At 57.4% G+C, this 15,027-nt stretch overlaps 1 protein-coding gene across 1 annotated transcript; it reads right to left on the bottom strand.

Moving 5' to 3' along the window:
• Positions 1-503: 503 nt before the first annotated feature.
• Positions 504-14,847, bottom strand: RHOG (ras homolog family member G). The gene is made up of 2 exons (XM_087720932.1): positions 14,541-14,847; positions 504-1,191 (listed from the first exon to the last, which is right to left on the bottom strand). Exon 2 carries the CDS (start codon positions 1,154-1,156, stop codon positions 581-583), a length of 576 nt encoding a protein of 191 aa, XP_087577058.1. The 5' UTR covers positions 1,157-1,191; positions 14,541-14,847; the 3' UTR covers positions 504-580.
• Between the last annotated feature and the right edge of the window lie 180 nt (positions 14,848-15,027).

The following is a 15,027-nucleotide window of genomic DNA, read 5'->3' as shown; positions in this document are numbered from 1 at the left end:
CCAGATCTGTTTAACGGCCGCCTGGTTCTTTGAACGGCAGTGATTCACTTAACCCTGGAGCCCCAGCGGCCCAGTGGTTAGAGCGCAGCATTGCAGGCTGACTCTGCCCACTGCCAGGGGTTCGATCTTGACCGGCACAAGGTTGACTCAGCCTTCCGGTCCTTCTGAGGGCTGTGAAATGAGACCCAGATTGTTGGGTCTCCTCTTGAGCTGCGGGTTGGACTAGAAGACCTCCAAGGTCCCTTCCAACTCTGCTGTTTTGCTTGTTAAATGAAGCTGGCTGTGTAAAACCGCCCTGCAGCCCTGCGGGGTGGAATGGAAGGCGAAGGGCTGTAGCTGCGGCTTAACGACTGTGGCAGAAAAAGGCCAAAAAGTCTCATGTGTGACTCATTTAGCAACCACACTTCTTAGCCACGGGAAGCCTGGTCGTAAGTGGAGGGCCGGTCATCCTGGCCTCCCCACCCCCTGGGGGAAAAGGCTCTCCAAGCAGGCCGGCCCCGGATCCACCCTTGGAAGCAGAGTTTGGGCAAAGCAGAGGGGAGGGGGCGCCTGGGCATAAGCAGAGGGCAGTGGGGCCCCTTCAAAGCAGCCGGCAGGGCTTCTTGGGCTTGGGCGGGGCCGGGTTGAGGACGGCCCGGACGGCTTCGGTGAAGACCTCCTTGATGCCCTCCTGGTTGAGGGCCGAGCACTCCAGGTACTTGACGGCGTGGATCTGCTTGGCGAGGCCGGTGCCCTGCTGGGGGCTGACGGGCAGCTGGCTCTGCTCCTTCAGCTTCTTCAGGGCCTCCGGGTTGCTGCGCAGGTCTTTCTTGGTGCCCACCAGGAGGATGGGCACGTCGGGGCAGTGGTGGCAGACCTCCGGGTACCACTTGTGCTTGACGTTCTCGTAGGAGGGCGGGCTGGCGATGGAGAAGCAGATGATGAAGACGTTGGTCTGCGGGTAGGAGAGGGTGCGCAGCCGGTCGTACTCCTCCTGCCCGGCCGTGTCCCACAGGTTCAGGCTGATGGTCCGGCCGTCCACCGTGTTCTGGGCACTGTAGTTGTCGAAGACGGTGGGGATGTACTCGTTGGGGAAGGCGTTGGTGGTGTAGCAGATGAGCAGGCAGGTCTTGCCCACCGCCCCGTCACCCACCACCACGCACTTGATGCTCTGCATTGCGGCGGCTCTCCAGGGCGCTCCGTCTCAGCGGCCTGCGGGAGAGGTGGGCAAAGGTTAATTGACGCGCAAAACACAGCCTCTCATTATCAAGACAACCCCTGCCTTCTCGAGGTGCCCACCGTTTTTCCAACAGAAGGGGCTCTGTCGACTCTTGGGCCCGGCAAGCTCAAGTAGTACTCAGCCTAGACCAGTGATGGGCAACCTTTTTGGCGTGGTGTGTCAAAAATCGGCAAAAAATCGAGCATAACTCGCGTTGTGTGTCACTTCGACAAAAACATAATTTTGCGCAATTTATGGTTTAAGCTACAAAAATGGCGCTCACAGTTCCCGTTGGCACTCCGCTGTTCCCTGCTGTGGTGCGGTCGTAACCGACAGTCCCAGGAGTAGACTCTCTGTGCCGGCCTGACTGGAGAGAGGCGCGCACTGTTCCCGCGCTCCTCTCCTGCGGGTCCTCCCTCGCCGCGCTGATGACGTGTGTGCACACGGCACGCACGCCTTACCAGCAGCCCCTGCGCTCAGAAAGGGGCGGCGGCGATACAGTAAGTGAGTGTGGGCGGGGGAGATCACACGTCCCCCCCCCCGTTCCTCCAGCACAGATTCTTTCATCCTCGGCGGCCGTGCAGGAGCCGAATCCTGTGCGTGTCACCCCAAATGGCTACGCGTGTCAGCACTGACACGCGTGTCATAGGTTCGCCATCACTGGCCTAGAATCATGGATCCCGTTGATTCGGGATGCATGCGACTCTACAGCGAAGGGACTGGCGATGCCGTACCGACGCTAAAGACTTAAGTCAAGTAAGTCAAGTCCTGCGGGAGATCAAAAAACAGGAGAGGCTGGGAAGGGGCTGCGCAGACGGACAGGCAGCCCTCCACGCCCGGCCCTTTGAAGTCCCGGACAGCACTGGACAAAGGCCCTCGGGATCCTTTTTCACACTTGGGACCGTTGCAGCAACCCCGTGATCAAAATTCGGACACTCGGCAACTGACTCGTATTTATGACGGTCGCACCCTCCCAGGGGGGACACCTTTTGAGACCTCCTCATGATGGAAGTCGCTGGGGACGCCGGATTCACTTAGCAACCGTGTGACTAACTCAATCGTGGCACTGATTCACTTAAGAACGGTAGTGAGGGGGCAAAGGTCATTTAACAAACTTCCCACCTAGCAACATAAATTTTGGGCTTCGTTGCGATTGTAAGCCGAGGACTATCGGCATATAGGTGGGTGACCCCATCAGGTTACAGATTAATGGAGTTGGAAGGGACCTTGTAGGTCATCTAGTCCAGTGTTTCTCAACCTTGGTGACTTTAAGTCCTGTGGACTTCAACTCCCAGAATTCCCCAGCCAGCTATGCTGGCTGGGGGATTCTGGGAGTTGAAGTCCACAGGACTTAAAGTCACCAAGGTTGAGAAACACTGATCTAGTCCACCCCCCACCCCCCAGCAGAAGACCCTACACCACTTCTGAGAGATGGCAGTCCAGTTTCTTCTTCATCAGCCCCTCCTGACTTGCTCTGCTCTTCATCCCTGCCCCCCAGGAGACCCCTCCATGCCCAGGGCTGCCCGTTGATCTCTAACAAGGGAGCGTTTTTATAGACCGTCCCCCGTTCTAATATGGACTGGAAGGGCTGCTTTAACCTCCAGGATTCGAACTCCCAGGCGACGCTGGCAAAAGGCCCCGGAGGCTCCTGGAGCAAGAGACGGCGGCGTGAGTCTTGCAGAGGCTGCCCATCACCTGGGGGGTTCCCATCGTCTGGGAGGGTTACTTCTCTACTGGGGAGTGGGGGGGGGGGAAGCAGTCTTCCTCAATGGGGCTGGGGGCACATGGTTCCCTTCCTGCCCTCTACAATGGGGTGGCCACAAATTGTTAGACCAGCATTGTCCAACTTTGGCAACTGAAGTCTTAAAAGTTGCTGAATTTGGAGACCCCCCTCCTAAAGAGCCAAGCTTTTGCCCGAGCTATGCTGGCTGGGGGATTCTGGGAGTTGAAGTCCCCAAGTCTTAAAAAGTGGCCAAGGTTGGATAACCTGGCTTTAGACTGAGATTGCTGGTCAGTTCTTGCTCAGACTATCCCGCCCCGCTTGAAAGAGCCAAGGTGGCGCAGTGGTTAAATGCAGCACTGCAGGCTACTGCTAGATCAGCAGGTCAGTGGTTCTAATCTCACCGGCTCAGGGTTGACTCAGCCTTCCATCCTTCCGAGGTGGGTAAAATGAGGACCCAGATTGTTGTTGGGGGCAAATATGCTGACTCTGTAAACCACTTAGAGGGGGCTGAAAGCCCTATGAAGCGGTATATAAGTCTACTGCTATTGCTATTGCTAAGCTCTGCTGGATTTTGGCCAGCGGCCCGAGGGAGCCCAGTCCAGGGACTTTTCCCCAAGAGATTGTGCAGCTTGGCTCCAGCCCTCCCAGCCTCCTCCCTTCGCAGCCAAATTCACGCAACCGGCTTGCAGAAAGCTTTCCTAATTGCAACGAAGAAAAAAACACGACGTGCAAAAAGGCTTTTGTCATCTTTTTCCTTTCCCTGTGAATTGTGGTGGCACCTGCCTTGGTGGGCGAGGCGAAATCAATCTGTCAGCGTTTCCAGGAGGTGCCGTTTGAGCTGACAGTTTTACAGTAAATTGACGGTTAAAGTGTTAACAAGCCTGGTAAACACTTCACACTTTAGCAGGTCTCCTCACGTGAATCGGGGAGCTTTCAAGACGCCACAGGACTGGTGGGAAGTGATTTACGTCTCTGGAAAGGTTGAGGGGCTGATTGCTAGTTCTTGTGTTGGAGGATTAGGTAGAGGGGAGGGAGGGAGGGAAGGAAGGGGAAGGGATGGGAGGAAGGAAGGGAAAGGAGGGAAGGAAGAAGGAATGGGAGGGGAGGAAGGAAGGGAGGGGAAGGGAGGGGAGGAGGGAGGGAGGGAGGAACAAAGGGGAGGGAGGAAGGAGGAGGAGGAAGATGGCTGGACTTAGTCACAGTAGGGATGGCAGCACCACTGGAAGATCAGAATTCACAGAATTTGATAAGAGTAACAGAGCTGGAAGGGACCTTGGAGGTCTCCTAATCCAACCCCCTACTCAGGCAGGAGGCTCAATACCATTCCAGACAAACGCCTGTCCAGTCTCTTCTTGAAAGCCTCCAGGGATGGAGGAGCAGCCACAACCTCTGGAGGCAACTTCTGTTCCACGGGTGAATTGTCCTCACCGTCAGGAAGTTTCTCCTGAATTCCAAGTTGCTTCTCGCCTGGATTAGTTTCCCTCCGTTGCTTCTTGCCCTGCCTTCGGGTGTTTTGGAGAAGAGGAGGACCCCCTCCTCTCTGGGGCAGCCCCTCAAATACTGGAAGGCTGATTTCATGCCCCCCCCCCTTGGTTGTCTTCAGCCAACTGAAGTGCCCTTGACTGACTCCGTGGGGCTCTGCTTTCTCAAACAGGGAACCTCCCTTCTGCACCCCACTTGCATCAGCTCCCCATAAGCCCAGGGGGTCTCCGGGCTGCTCTGGGCTGACAGGTGACCCTTGCCCCTTGTTTCCCTCCCCAGCATCTCTCTTGCGGGAAGAGAGCAATTCCTCCCTCCTTTCCTTCCCCCTATTTGCCCCACTAGAGAATCATGTCGGACTACGGGGGGCAAAACATCAGCAGAACTCCACCAGCCCCACCTCCCAAGAAAGCCAGAAGTCCTCGGTTTACAACCTTTCATTTAGTGACCGTTCAAAGTTACAACAGCATCGGAAAAAGTGCCTTGGGACCATTTCGTGACCGTTCTAGCATCCTTACAGCTCCAAATTCAGATTGGCCCCTGACTCATATTTATGACGGCCGCAGCGTCCCGGGGTCCTGGAATCCCCTTTTGCAACCTTCTGACAAGCAAAATCAATGGGGAGCCAGATCCACTTAACAACCGCGTGGCTAACTGCAGGGATTCACTTAACAACTGTGGCAAGAAAGGTCATAAAATGAAGCAAAACTCTCCCAACAACTCTCTCAGTTACCAAGGGAAATGTTGTGCTCAATTACGGCCGGTAAATCGAGGACTACCCGTACGTTTTACTGAAAGGCCAAAGTTTTTGGGAGACGCAGCTTCTCCGGGAACAGGTTGCTCTTCACAAAACTTCCGCTTTTGATTCCTTGAGGAAGTGGGGACACCTCCTCCTCCTCGACCTCTAACCCTTTGGGCCCCAAAGAGGAAGGGAGGACACCCCCGAGTTGCTCCCCTCCCATCGCATCTGCAGTGGAAGGGGCTGAGGGCAGAGAGAGGGGGGGAGAGAGAGAGGGAGGGGAAGAGAGAGGGAGGGGGAGGGACAGACGGAGGGAGAGAGAGAGAGAAAGAGAAGCGGAAGTGAAGAGCAGTTTGCAGAAATCTAAACAGGAAGCCAGCTGGGCTGGGGCAGCTGAAGATGGCTTGGGACCCTTTTCTCAGTCTTGAGAAAAATTAGGGTTTGGACTTTGGCAAGAAAAACCGAAGGCTTGTAACTACATTCAGTGCAGTACAGGTGCTCCCTGGCTCAATCGTAGTAACTGGGAGAGGGATCTTGGAGTCCTAGAGGAAAACCATTGAAATAGGAGCCAGCCGTGGGCAGCAGCTGCCAAAAAAGCCAACACAGTTCTAGGCTGCATCAACAGAGAGATACATGGAGGGAAGTATGCAGTGGGGGACCCCAAGGCTCTGTTTTAGGCCCAGTTCTCTTCAACATCTTCATCAATGATTTGGATGAGGGAATAAATGGGGAACTCATCAAATTTGCAGATGACACCAGGCTGGCAGGAATAGCCAACACTCCAGAAGACTTAAGGCTTAAGATACAGAAGGATCTCGACAAACTTGAACATTGGGCACTATCTAATAAAATGAAATTCAGTGGTGAAAAGAGTCAGATTTTGCATTTAGGCAGGAAAAACAAAATGCACAGGTACAGTATAGGTGATACCTGGCTCAATAGTAGTAACTGTGAGAGGGATCTTGGAGTCCTAGTGGACAACCATTTAAATAGGAGCCAGCCGTGTGCCACAACTGCCAAAAAAGCCAACACAGTTCTAGGCTGCATCAACAGAGGGAGAGAATGAAGATCACCTGAAGGGTTAATACCACTTTACAAGGCCTTGGGAAGGCCACACTCGGAATATTTGCATCCAGTTTTGGTCACCATATTATAAAAAAGATATTTGAGACTCTGGAAAGAGTGCAGAGAAGAGCAACAAAGAGGATTAGGAAACTGGAGACTAAAACATATGAAGAACGTTCTGTCTTAGTTTAATGAAGAGAAGGACCAGGGAGACAGGATAACAGGGTTCCGATGTCTCAGGGGCTGCCCCAAAGAACAGGAAGTCAACATATTCTCCAAATCCTCTGAAGGCAAGACAAGAAACGATGGAAAACGATCAAGGAGAGAAGCAACTGAGAACTCAGGAGAAATTTCCTGGCAATGAGAAGGATGAGCCCGTGGAGCTGCTTCTCTCCAGAGGTTGTGGGGGCTCCATCGCTGGAGGCTTTACGAAGAGACTGGGACGCCCCCTCGTCTGACATGGGGCAGGGTCTCCTGCTTGAGCTGGACTAGAGGACCTCCTCCTCCTCCTGTCACTCGAGAGGAAGGGTCTGCTCGGGCAGAAGATGCTCCCTGCACTGAGGGCTGGGCCGCCATCCATGCAGAGTGATCTGGGGCTGGACAGCTGTCCCTTAGGCCAGTGTTTCTCAACCTTGGCCACTTGAAGATGGGGAAGTGTCTAGGACAGTGTTTCTCAACCTTGGCAACTTGAAGATGTCCGGACTTCAACTCCCAGAATTCCCCAGCCAGCATTCGCTGGCTGGGGAATTCTGGGAGTTGAAGTCCGGACATCTTCAAGTTGCCAAGGTTGAGAAACACTGCCTTAGGCATCCCCCCCATGTCCCTCCAGGCAGTCTTAAGAGCCCCCCCTTTCAGGACCCAGCTGTTACGGTCGCCTCTCTGTTACTGTTGCTTGTTTCTGTACAGGGAGTCAACTGAGACCAGGATTCCCACTGCTAAGCAAGGCGGTTGTTAAAGAGAGTCGTGCCCAATTTTATCACTTTTTTTGCAATGGTGGTTAAGCGAATCACATGTTTGTTAAGTGAATCCAGCTTTCTCGCCGGGAGCCGGCTGGGAAGGCTGGAAAAGAGGATCACGTGACCCATCGGGTCGCAGCAACCGTCATAAGTGCAGGCCATTTGCAAGCGGCCGAATTTTGATCCCGTGACCCATCGGGATGCTGCAAGGGTCGTAAGTGTGAAAAACGGTCCTAAGCCATGAAATGTACTTGGAGATTAGCAGCCTGGGTTGGTGGCTGTTGGGTTGAGCTCCGAGGTTGGTGATTCGGCTGGGAACGTTTCGTCACCATCCGAGGAGACGTCGTCCGGGTGCTCTGAAGTGGGCTCGTCTGTCCGAAATGAATCCACGACTCGGAACAAACAACGTTCCCCGATTTGCCTCACATGCAAAGGCATTGAAAGGCCGAAGGTGCTCGGACAGACGAGCCCACTTCAGAGCACACGGACGAGGTCTCCTCGGATGGTGACGAAACGTTCCCAGCCGAATCGCCAACCTTGGAGCTCAACCCAACCGCCTGGTCCAAAGTCCTTTTTTCAGTGCCGTTGTAATGTCATCCGTCACTATATGAGTGGTTGTAAGTCGAGGACTAACTACACCCCGATATTGCAAGGAAGGCCAGTGTCCAGTTGGATTTGCATTGCATTAAATAGTTTTGATGCCCTGCTGAGACGTTTTCCGTTTGGACCTGACTTCCTCCCTGTGACTCAGTGTCCCCAGATGCCACCTGCCAGCACCCAATCCCTGGCAGATCCCAATTCCAGGGTGGGTTCTGGGGGATCCCCCTTCCCCCAGAAGGGCCAGAACAGAGCCTTCCTTTCTCAAACGTCTCCAGGGCTGCTCGCCTTCACTTCCCCTTCCTGTGCTGGGAGCGCGTGACTCCCAGCTCCTTCCCGGGTGGTGCAGCCGAGAGGCGCTTTTGCAATGCACGTGCAGGACCCTCTTTCCCCCCCCCGCCCCCTCCCTCCAGGAGGCCCTGCCCGAGTCTGCTTCCGGAGTGGCTCAGAGCCTCTTGCCCAACTTCACCAACACCGCCGGCTTCTCTGAATGACTGGCAGGAATGAGCCCAGGGTGGGAAGGCCAGGCGCTTCCAAGGTCCCTGCACGTTTGGGGGTCTCACAGAAGCCCCAGAGGGTCCTTGGCAGGAATAGAAGAGAACATTGCAGCTCAGGGTTGGGCCGTGGGCTCCTTGGTGCCCACTGAGCCGCGTTGTTTTCCTGAAGACGTTTCACAACCCAATTGGGTAACCTCATCAATGCTAGAAGGGAGGGAGGGTTGTGGATAGGAGGAGGAGGAGGGGGAGGACTGTGGGGTCCCTTGTGCCCTCTGAGGTTGGCTGCTTTCTTGCAGACGTTTCATGACCCAGTTGAGTAACATCATCAGTGGTGGAAGGGAGAAACCAACCCCCCCCCTTCCAGCACTGATGATGTCACCCATTTGGGTCATGAAAGGTCTCCAGGGACAGAATCCAGCTCAGAGATCAACCAGCACCCCCAAACCCTCTCATGAGCTCTGAAGGGGGACACAGCCCACCCAGGTGGAGGTTGAAGGCCTTTGGAGGTGCTGGACATCGATGCCAGCGGAGTCATCCATGGAGTGACGGGGTGGAGTAGATGGCCTCAGGCATCCCATGGTAGAAGGCCTGTTGTGGGAAGAGGGTCCCTGAAAAAGTGCTGCTACTCTCAGTTCTGGGATCCTTGCCTGCCTTTAAGGCCCTTCCTCCTGCCCCCCCACCCCTTATGCAAAGGCTGCCACTGTGTGCAAATCCTATGCAAATGCTCCCCCCCCCCCCACACACAAAGGCCTTTGTCTTCCCTTGCCAGGAACCGGAGTCATCGGGATCTGTTTGACGTGAGGGAAGCGAACGGCCCCTCCTCTCTTGCCCCACCATGCAAATGGGGTGGCCACGCTGCTTCCCCTCCCAGAGCCCCCCCCCCTCTTCTCTGGGCCGACTGGTAGCTTCCGCCTTCCAAGCCTCACCTGGCACTGATGAGGCTCCCTAGCTGGCTCATGAAACGTCCGCAGGAGGAGAGCCACGGGCAGAGAGCACCAAGGAGCCCACAGCCCCCTCCCCCCCGCCCCTCTTTGAACGGTTTTCTTGCAGACGTTCCGTGACCCAACTAGGGAACGGCCTCAGTGCTGGAAGGGAGGGGTCTCGCGCTCTCAACAGCCTATTGAAGGAAAGACCGAGAACTCTCCCGCCAAGACTGGCAGGGCAAGAAGAGTTCCATATATAAGCAGAGAGCGAGTCCCGCTCCCTTCAGCACTGATGACGTTCCCTAGTTGGGTGATTAAATGTCTGCAAGAAAACAGCCAAGTTTGGAGCGCACCAAGGACCCCACAGTCTTCCTCCTCCTCCTCCTCCTCCTCCTCCTCCTTCTCCTCCTCCTCCTCCTCAGACCCCTCCTTCGAGGCAAGCCCAAGGGGGGAACTTGGCAGGCAGCCCCCTGATCCTGGGGAAGGAGACCCCCAAAGCTGCTCAGGACTAAACCAGGTGCCCGGCAGAGGTCCGCTTAGCCTTTCCCTGGTGACCACAGCCCCCTCACCCCCCCCCGTGTCAGGACATCTAGGGGCGAAACCCCCGGGGGCCTCCTCTCCGTTGCACAGAGCTGCTTCGGCTCCTGGCTGGGTCTTGGGCTGAATCGCCCCCTCCTCTGAAAGACTGCAATTGCTTTGGGGTCCCAAGCAGGACCTTTGGCCTTCAGGCTGCCCCCCTCAGAGGATGGACAGCCGCCCCAACCCTCGGCCATCCGCTCCCAGCGCCCCCCACCCTCAGAGCAAAGGGGGAGACGGGCAGTTTTTGGCCCTCCCAGAAATCCGGAGTTCCTAAGGTCACCAGGGGGGCGGTTCCTACTGGTTCGGCTGAACCGGTAGTGGTTTGGTGGCCTGGGTGGCTGGAACCGGCACAGATCCAGGCCTGCCACGCCCCTGAGCCGGTTCCCCAGTGGCACCGCCATCCTGTTTTCCAGTTCTGCGCATGTGCACACAGCCGCATCAAGCGTGTGGCCATGCAGGAAGCAGGCAGTGCCTGCTGGATAACCCCCCCCCCCTGCTCCTTCGTTCCAGTCGGGACAGCACTGGGGGTGCCTGGATGCACTGGGCACCCCGCCCCACTCAGGAGGGTGGGCCAAATCCCCTCCCTTCCCCAGGAGAAAGAGGCTACCCTAAGATGTAACCCAGGATTTATAAGCCACCATCAAGCTGGATCACGGAACTCCGCAAGACTCTGCTATGGGGGAGCCCTGGTGGGGAAGGTGTTTGGGGCCAGCCAGGGACACAGCTGCCCCCTCGCCCCCTCATGTGCTGGGCTTCCCATGCCAAGCAGCCCTCCAGGTGGCTGAGCTCCGAGGCCTGGAAGTCACAAACGGCCCTCGTTCTCCTTCCCACTTTAGCTGGAATCAGGACGGGGCCATTGGAGGCTGGGACAATGCGGGCCTCGGGTTCAAGAGTTAGGAGGAAGGAGGATCTTGCCAGGCACGGGCTTCCGGAGAGGAAAGGAGGAGGAGGAAAAGACGAGGAGGAGGAGAAGAGGAGGAGGAGGAAAAGAGGAAGAGGAGGAGGAAAGAAGGAGGAGGAGGAAGAGGAGGAGGAGGAGGAGGAGGAGGAGGCAGCCGAGGGCCTTGGGGACAGAGAAGGTCACCCCATCCTGAGCTGCTCCTGGGTGGAGGATGACATCAGCTCTTTTTATGGCTCCCGTGCGCATCAGATGCGGCTCTCTGGCTGCCTATCGATCTCTCTGGCAGGACCTTTCAAAGGCCTCCCTGTGCTGGGAAGGAGCGATGCGGGGGGGCCGGGGGGGGCACAAAGCAACGTGGGCAGGGAAGGGGCCTTGCGAGCCACAGCAGGAAACCCCACAAATGGTCCTGGTGAAGAGATACAGGTAGTCCTCAACTTACAGCAGTTCACTTAGCGACCAAAGTGATAAAGGCCCTGAAAAACCTGACTTATGACCATCTTCACGCTTCTGACAGCTGCAGGAGTCCCAGGGCCACCGGATCCAAATTCGGAAGCGTGAGAACTGACTCATATTTATGACAGTTCCAGGGGTCACGTGGTCCCCTTTTGCGACCTCCTGACAAGCGGAGTCAGTGAGGAAGGCAGATTCGCTTAACGACCGTGTTAGTAATTCAACCACTGCAGCGATTCACTTAACGACTGTGGCAAGGAAGGGCTGTAAAATGGAGCAAATGTCTCAGACAAAAGTGTGGGGCTCCGTCGTGGCCATAAGGCGAGGACTGCCTGTGCCCAGGCTCGGCTGAAGGACTGGCACTCGGTGCCAGCCTGATCGTTCCCCTAACCCTGCGGGTCCCTCAGCCGAGGGCGGGCATCTCCAGAAGGGAATACCTGCAGCTCAGGGTGGCACTGCGGGGTCCTTGGTGCCCTTTGAGCTGGGTGGGTTTCTGGCAGACGTTTCGTGACCCAACTAGGGAACATCATCAGCGCTGGTGATGATGATAGCGATGATGATGATGTTATCCAGTTGGGTCCTGATATGTCCGTATGAAAAGCGCCAAGCTCGGAGGGCACCAAGGACCCTGCAGTCTTCCTCCTCCTCCTCCTCCTCCTCCACCCCCCCCTGCAATCTCCACTCCTTTCTGGCACTGATGAAGTTACCTAGACAGGTCATGGAACGTCTGCAAGGAAACCAGCCAGCTTTGGATCTCTCTTCCCTAGTAGCATCTCCAGGACGAACAGGGTTCCCATCCTTGGGGAAAGCATGAGCCCCGTGGTCGGGAGATGGCATAGCCCCCATTCCACCATCACAAAAAAGGATGCCAAAGCCTATAATCCACTGACAATGGGGGGGGGCATTTTCTCAAGTTGGAAATCCTTCTGTCAGAAATGGTGTAGACCAGTGTTTCTCAACCTTGGCTACTTGAAGATGTCCGGACTCCAACTCCCAGAATTCCCCAGCCAGCGAATGCTGGCTGGGGAATTCTGGGAGTTGAAGTCCGGACATCTTCAAGTGGCCAAGGTTGAGAAACACTGGTGTAGAGTCTCCTGCTTGGGTTGGACTAGATGACCTACAAGATCCCTTCCAACTCTCTTAATCTGTAATCTGAAGCCCGGGACCGCAGCTGAAGAACCCTTCGCAGGAGGGGTGATCCCGGGGAGATCGGCTGGACATGGCAAGTGGGAATGGGGGGCACCAGCAGAACCATAAGAGGAGGAGGGGGGGGGCATCTCTTTCTATCAGTCTCATCAGCCCCCATATCCCAGGCATTGTGAGAACTCGGTGCAATGGTGCAATGGAGGACGTCAGTTAGATCATGCGTCAATTCTGAACAGAACAAGAACACAATAACGGAGTTGGAGGGGACCTTGGAGGTCATCTAGTTCAACCCCCTGCCCAAGCAGGAGGCTCTATACCATTTCTGACCGATGGCAGTCCAGCCTCTTCTTGAAAGCCCCCAGTGATGACTGTCCCCCAACTTCCAAAGGCAACTTCCGTTCCTTTGGTTGATGGTTCTCACTGTCAGGAAATTTGTCTTGTTTCTAGGTTGAATCTCTCCTGGTTCAGTTTCCATCCATTATTCCTTGTCCGGCCTTCAGGTGCCTTGGAGAATAGCTTGACACCCCCCCTCCTCTCTGGAGCAGCCCCCCAAATATTGGAAGATGCTCTCCTGTTTCCCCTGGTCCTTCTCTTCACTAGATCAGCCAGGCCCAGTTCCTGCAACCGTCCATCGTGTGTTTTTAGCCTCCAGTCCCCTCATCATCCTGGTTGCTCTTCTCTGCACCCTTTCAATGCGATCACCAGTCCCCCACCCCAACACTGGAGAAATACTCTCAGAAGGGACCCCCCCAATCTTTGTGGGATACCCCAAGGGGGCGCAGGACTGTGATTCCTCCCTGGGTGAGTCAGGCGTGTAGCAAAGAGGCAGCCAGGGGAATCTGTCTCCAGGCAGGGGGAAGGAGGCCCCGGCAGACTATGGGGAAGTCCAGAAAAGGAACTGGGGGCTCTAGCAGGCAGCCTCCCCCGAGAGGCATGGAAAAGGCAAGTCAGCATTCTCAGTGTTTTGGGGGGAGGGCTGCGACGGGAGGAAAAGGGAAAGGTTAGCCGGCATCTAGCCAGCATGGTTAAAGAAGGAGGCAAGCGAGGAACCTCCCAGATTTTGAGAGCTGAAGGGCACCATCCACGCTAAGAAATGGAGGGAGGCTGGGAGGAAGTCACCAGCCTTGGTGTGCCCCCTCCCCCAATTTCCCTGGGTGGGAACAGAGCAATAAGGAAAGAGAGAGGCTTGAAACGGTTCAGGATCTCCTGCTTGAGCAGGGGGTTAGACTAGAAGACCTCCAAGGTCCCTTCCAACTCTCTTATCCTGTAGCTTTTCTCCCCAATTGCCTCCAGCTGGGGGTGGGTGCTTTATGGATCCCAAAGCTGCTCGGCTAAAGCAGCATCCGTGCAAGGGGACCCCCCCCCCCATCCCTGACCTCCATCAGATCCTATGACCCGTGAGGGTGGCCGGATTTTGCCCGCCCTTGGGATTTTATAGTCCTAATTCAACTCCTGCTGGGGGTGAAAGAGGCCCCCTCCCCCTTTGAATCTCTCCTCCCGGTTCCCCCCCCCCCACCTGCAATCGCCAACCCGCCCGAGACAGGGGCTCTTCCGCCGCGGGGTCCACCCTCGCCCCCCCTTTTGCTCGGGACCTCCTCGTTCTGCCGGCGGAAGGCTAGGCGACCCACGCAGACAGGAGGCGCAAAGGTTGCATTTACACCCGACAGAAAGGCGAGCCGGCGCATCTCTTTGGAGCAGGAATCGAGCCTCCCCGCGCCAGGCCACTCTACCGCAACCCAAGTGGGGAGGACGGCTCCTCACCCGGGAGTCCCCGGCTGCCTCCCCCACCCGAGCGGCTCCAAAGCCGGGCGGGGGGAGATCGCGGGGGCCAAGCGCCCCTTCCGCAAGTTCTCCCCCTCCCGCTCGGCCCGCTTAAGCATCTTTTTGGAGCCAACGGGGTTAGTCTCGGCCTGAAGCGGCTTCCCTCCAGGAGCCCCCCGGCGTCGCGCCAGTTAGCAAGACCCCCGCCCGGCGACCCTCCGCCAGCGACGGGCGCACGAAGGGGCCGCTTTCCTTCGGGACCCCCCAGCCCCCCATGCGGAGGAAAGGCAGCCCCTTCAAGGGCGCCGAAGGAGGCGGCGGGAGGGGAGCGAACCGGCCCGGAGACCCCGCCCGTTCGGGGCTCCAGCGGCCGCGGCTGCCTTTGGGGGCGCGGGCCAAGAGGGCGCAGCGGCTGCGCTGGGCGGGCCGGCGGGGCTTGGGGGCAGGCAGGCGGCGCCGTTGCTGGGGGCGTCCGCGGGGGTCCCGGGCGGTGGGGTGGGGGCAGGGAGGGCGGGGCGAGACCCACCTGAGCTCATGGCGAGCGAGCGGGCGGCGGTGCTCCCGGGCGGCGCGCAAGAGGAAGTCTGCGCGGCCGGAGGAAGTGCGCGAGGCGGGGCGGCCCGCCGACGGGGAACTTTCCCGCCGCCCCCGCCCCGGGGAGGGAGAAGGAGGGGGGGAACCGGGGCTGGGGCGGAGCGGCGGCAAGCGGAGGACCCCCGCCGGCCACGCTCGTCCCCCCCCTTCTTGGCTTCGGGGCTCCCGAGATTAGAAGCCCCCCGGCCGTGGGGAGGGGCTGTAGAACATCTGGGCGGGCTGCCCGAAAGTGGCTGCCGCGTCCGGTTAAGGTCACCCCCTTCCCAGCAAGGAGGAAAAAGCAGAGCGGGGGCTGCGGGCCGCCTGGGACGCTCGGGGGTCTTTGGAAGGAGGGAGGCGGGAGGGCCTGGATGGGGCGCAAGGGAAGCCGCTCCCCCCCCTCCGCACCCTGATCCAAGGCTGGGGAAGCGCCTCCCTTC

The sequence above is a fragment of the Thamnophis sirtalis genome, unplaced genomic scaffold (assembly GCF_051295495.1).
Source record: "Thamnophis sirtalis isolate CommonGarterSnake01/CBP01778 unplaced genomic scaffold, rThaSir2_p1.2 scaffold_8, whole genome shotgun sequence".
NCBI classification, from domain to species: Eukaryota; Metazoa; Chordata; class Lepidosauria; order Squamata; family Natricidae; genus Thamnophis; species Thamnophis sirtalis.
The sequence above is the reverse complement of the archived record's forward strand: the minus strand, read 5'-3'. Positions and strand labels throughout refer to the sequence as shown.

Bases quoted from the DNA above. Each gene is read 5' to 3' on its own strand.
- RHOG (XM_087720932.1), bottom strand. From the start codon at position 1,156: ATGCAGAGCATCAAGTGCGTGGTGGTGGGTGACGGGGCGGTGGGCAAG.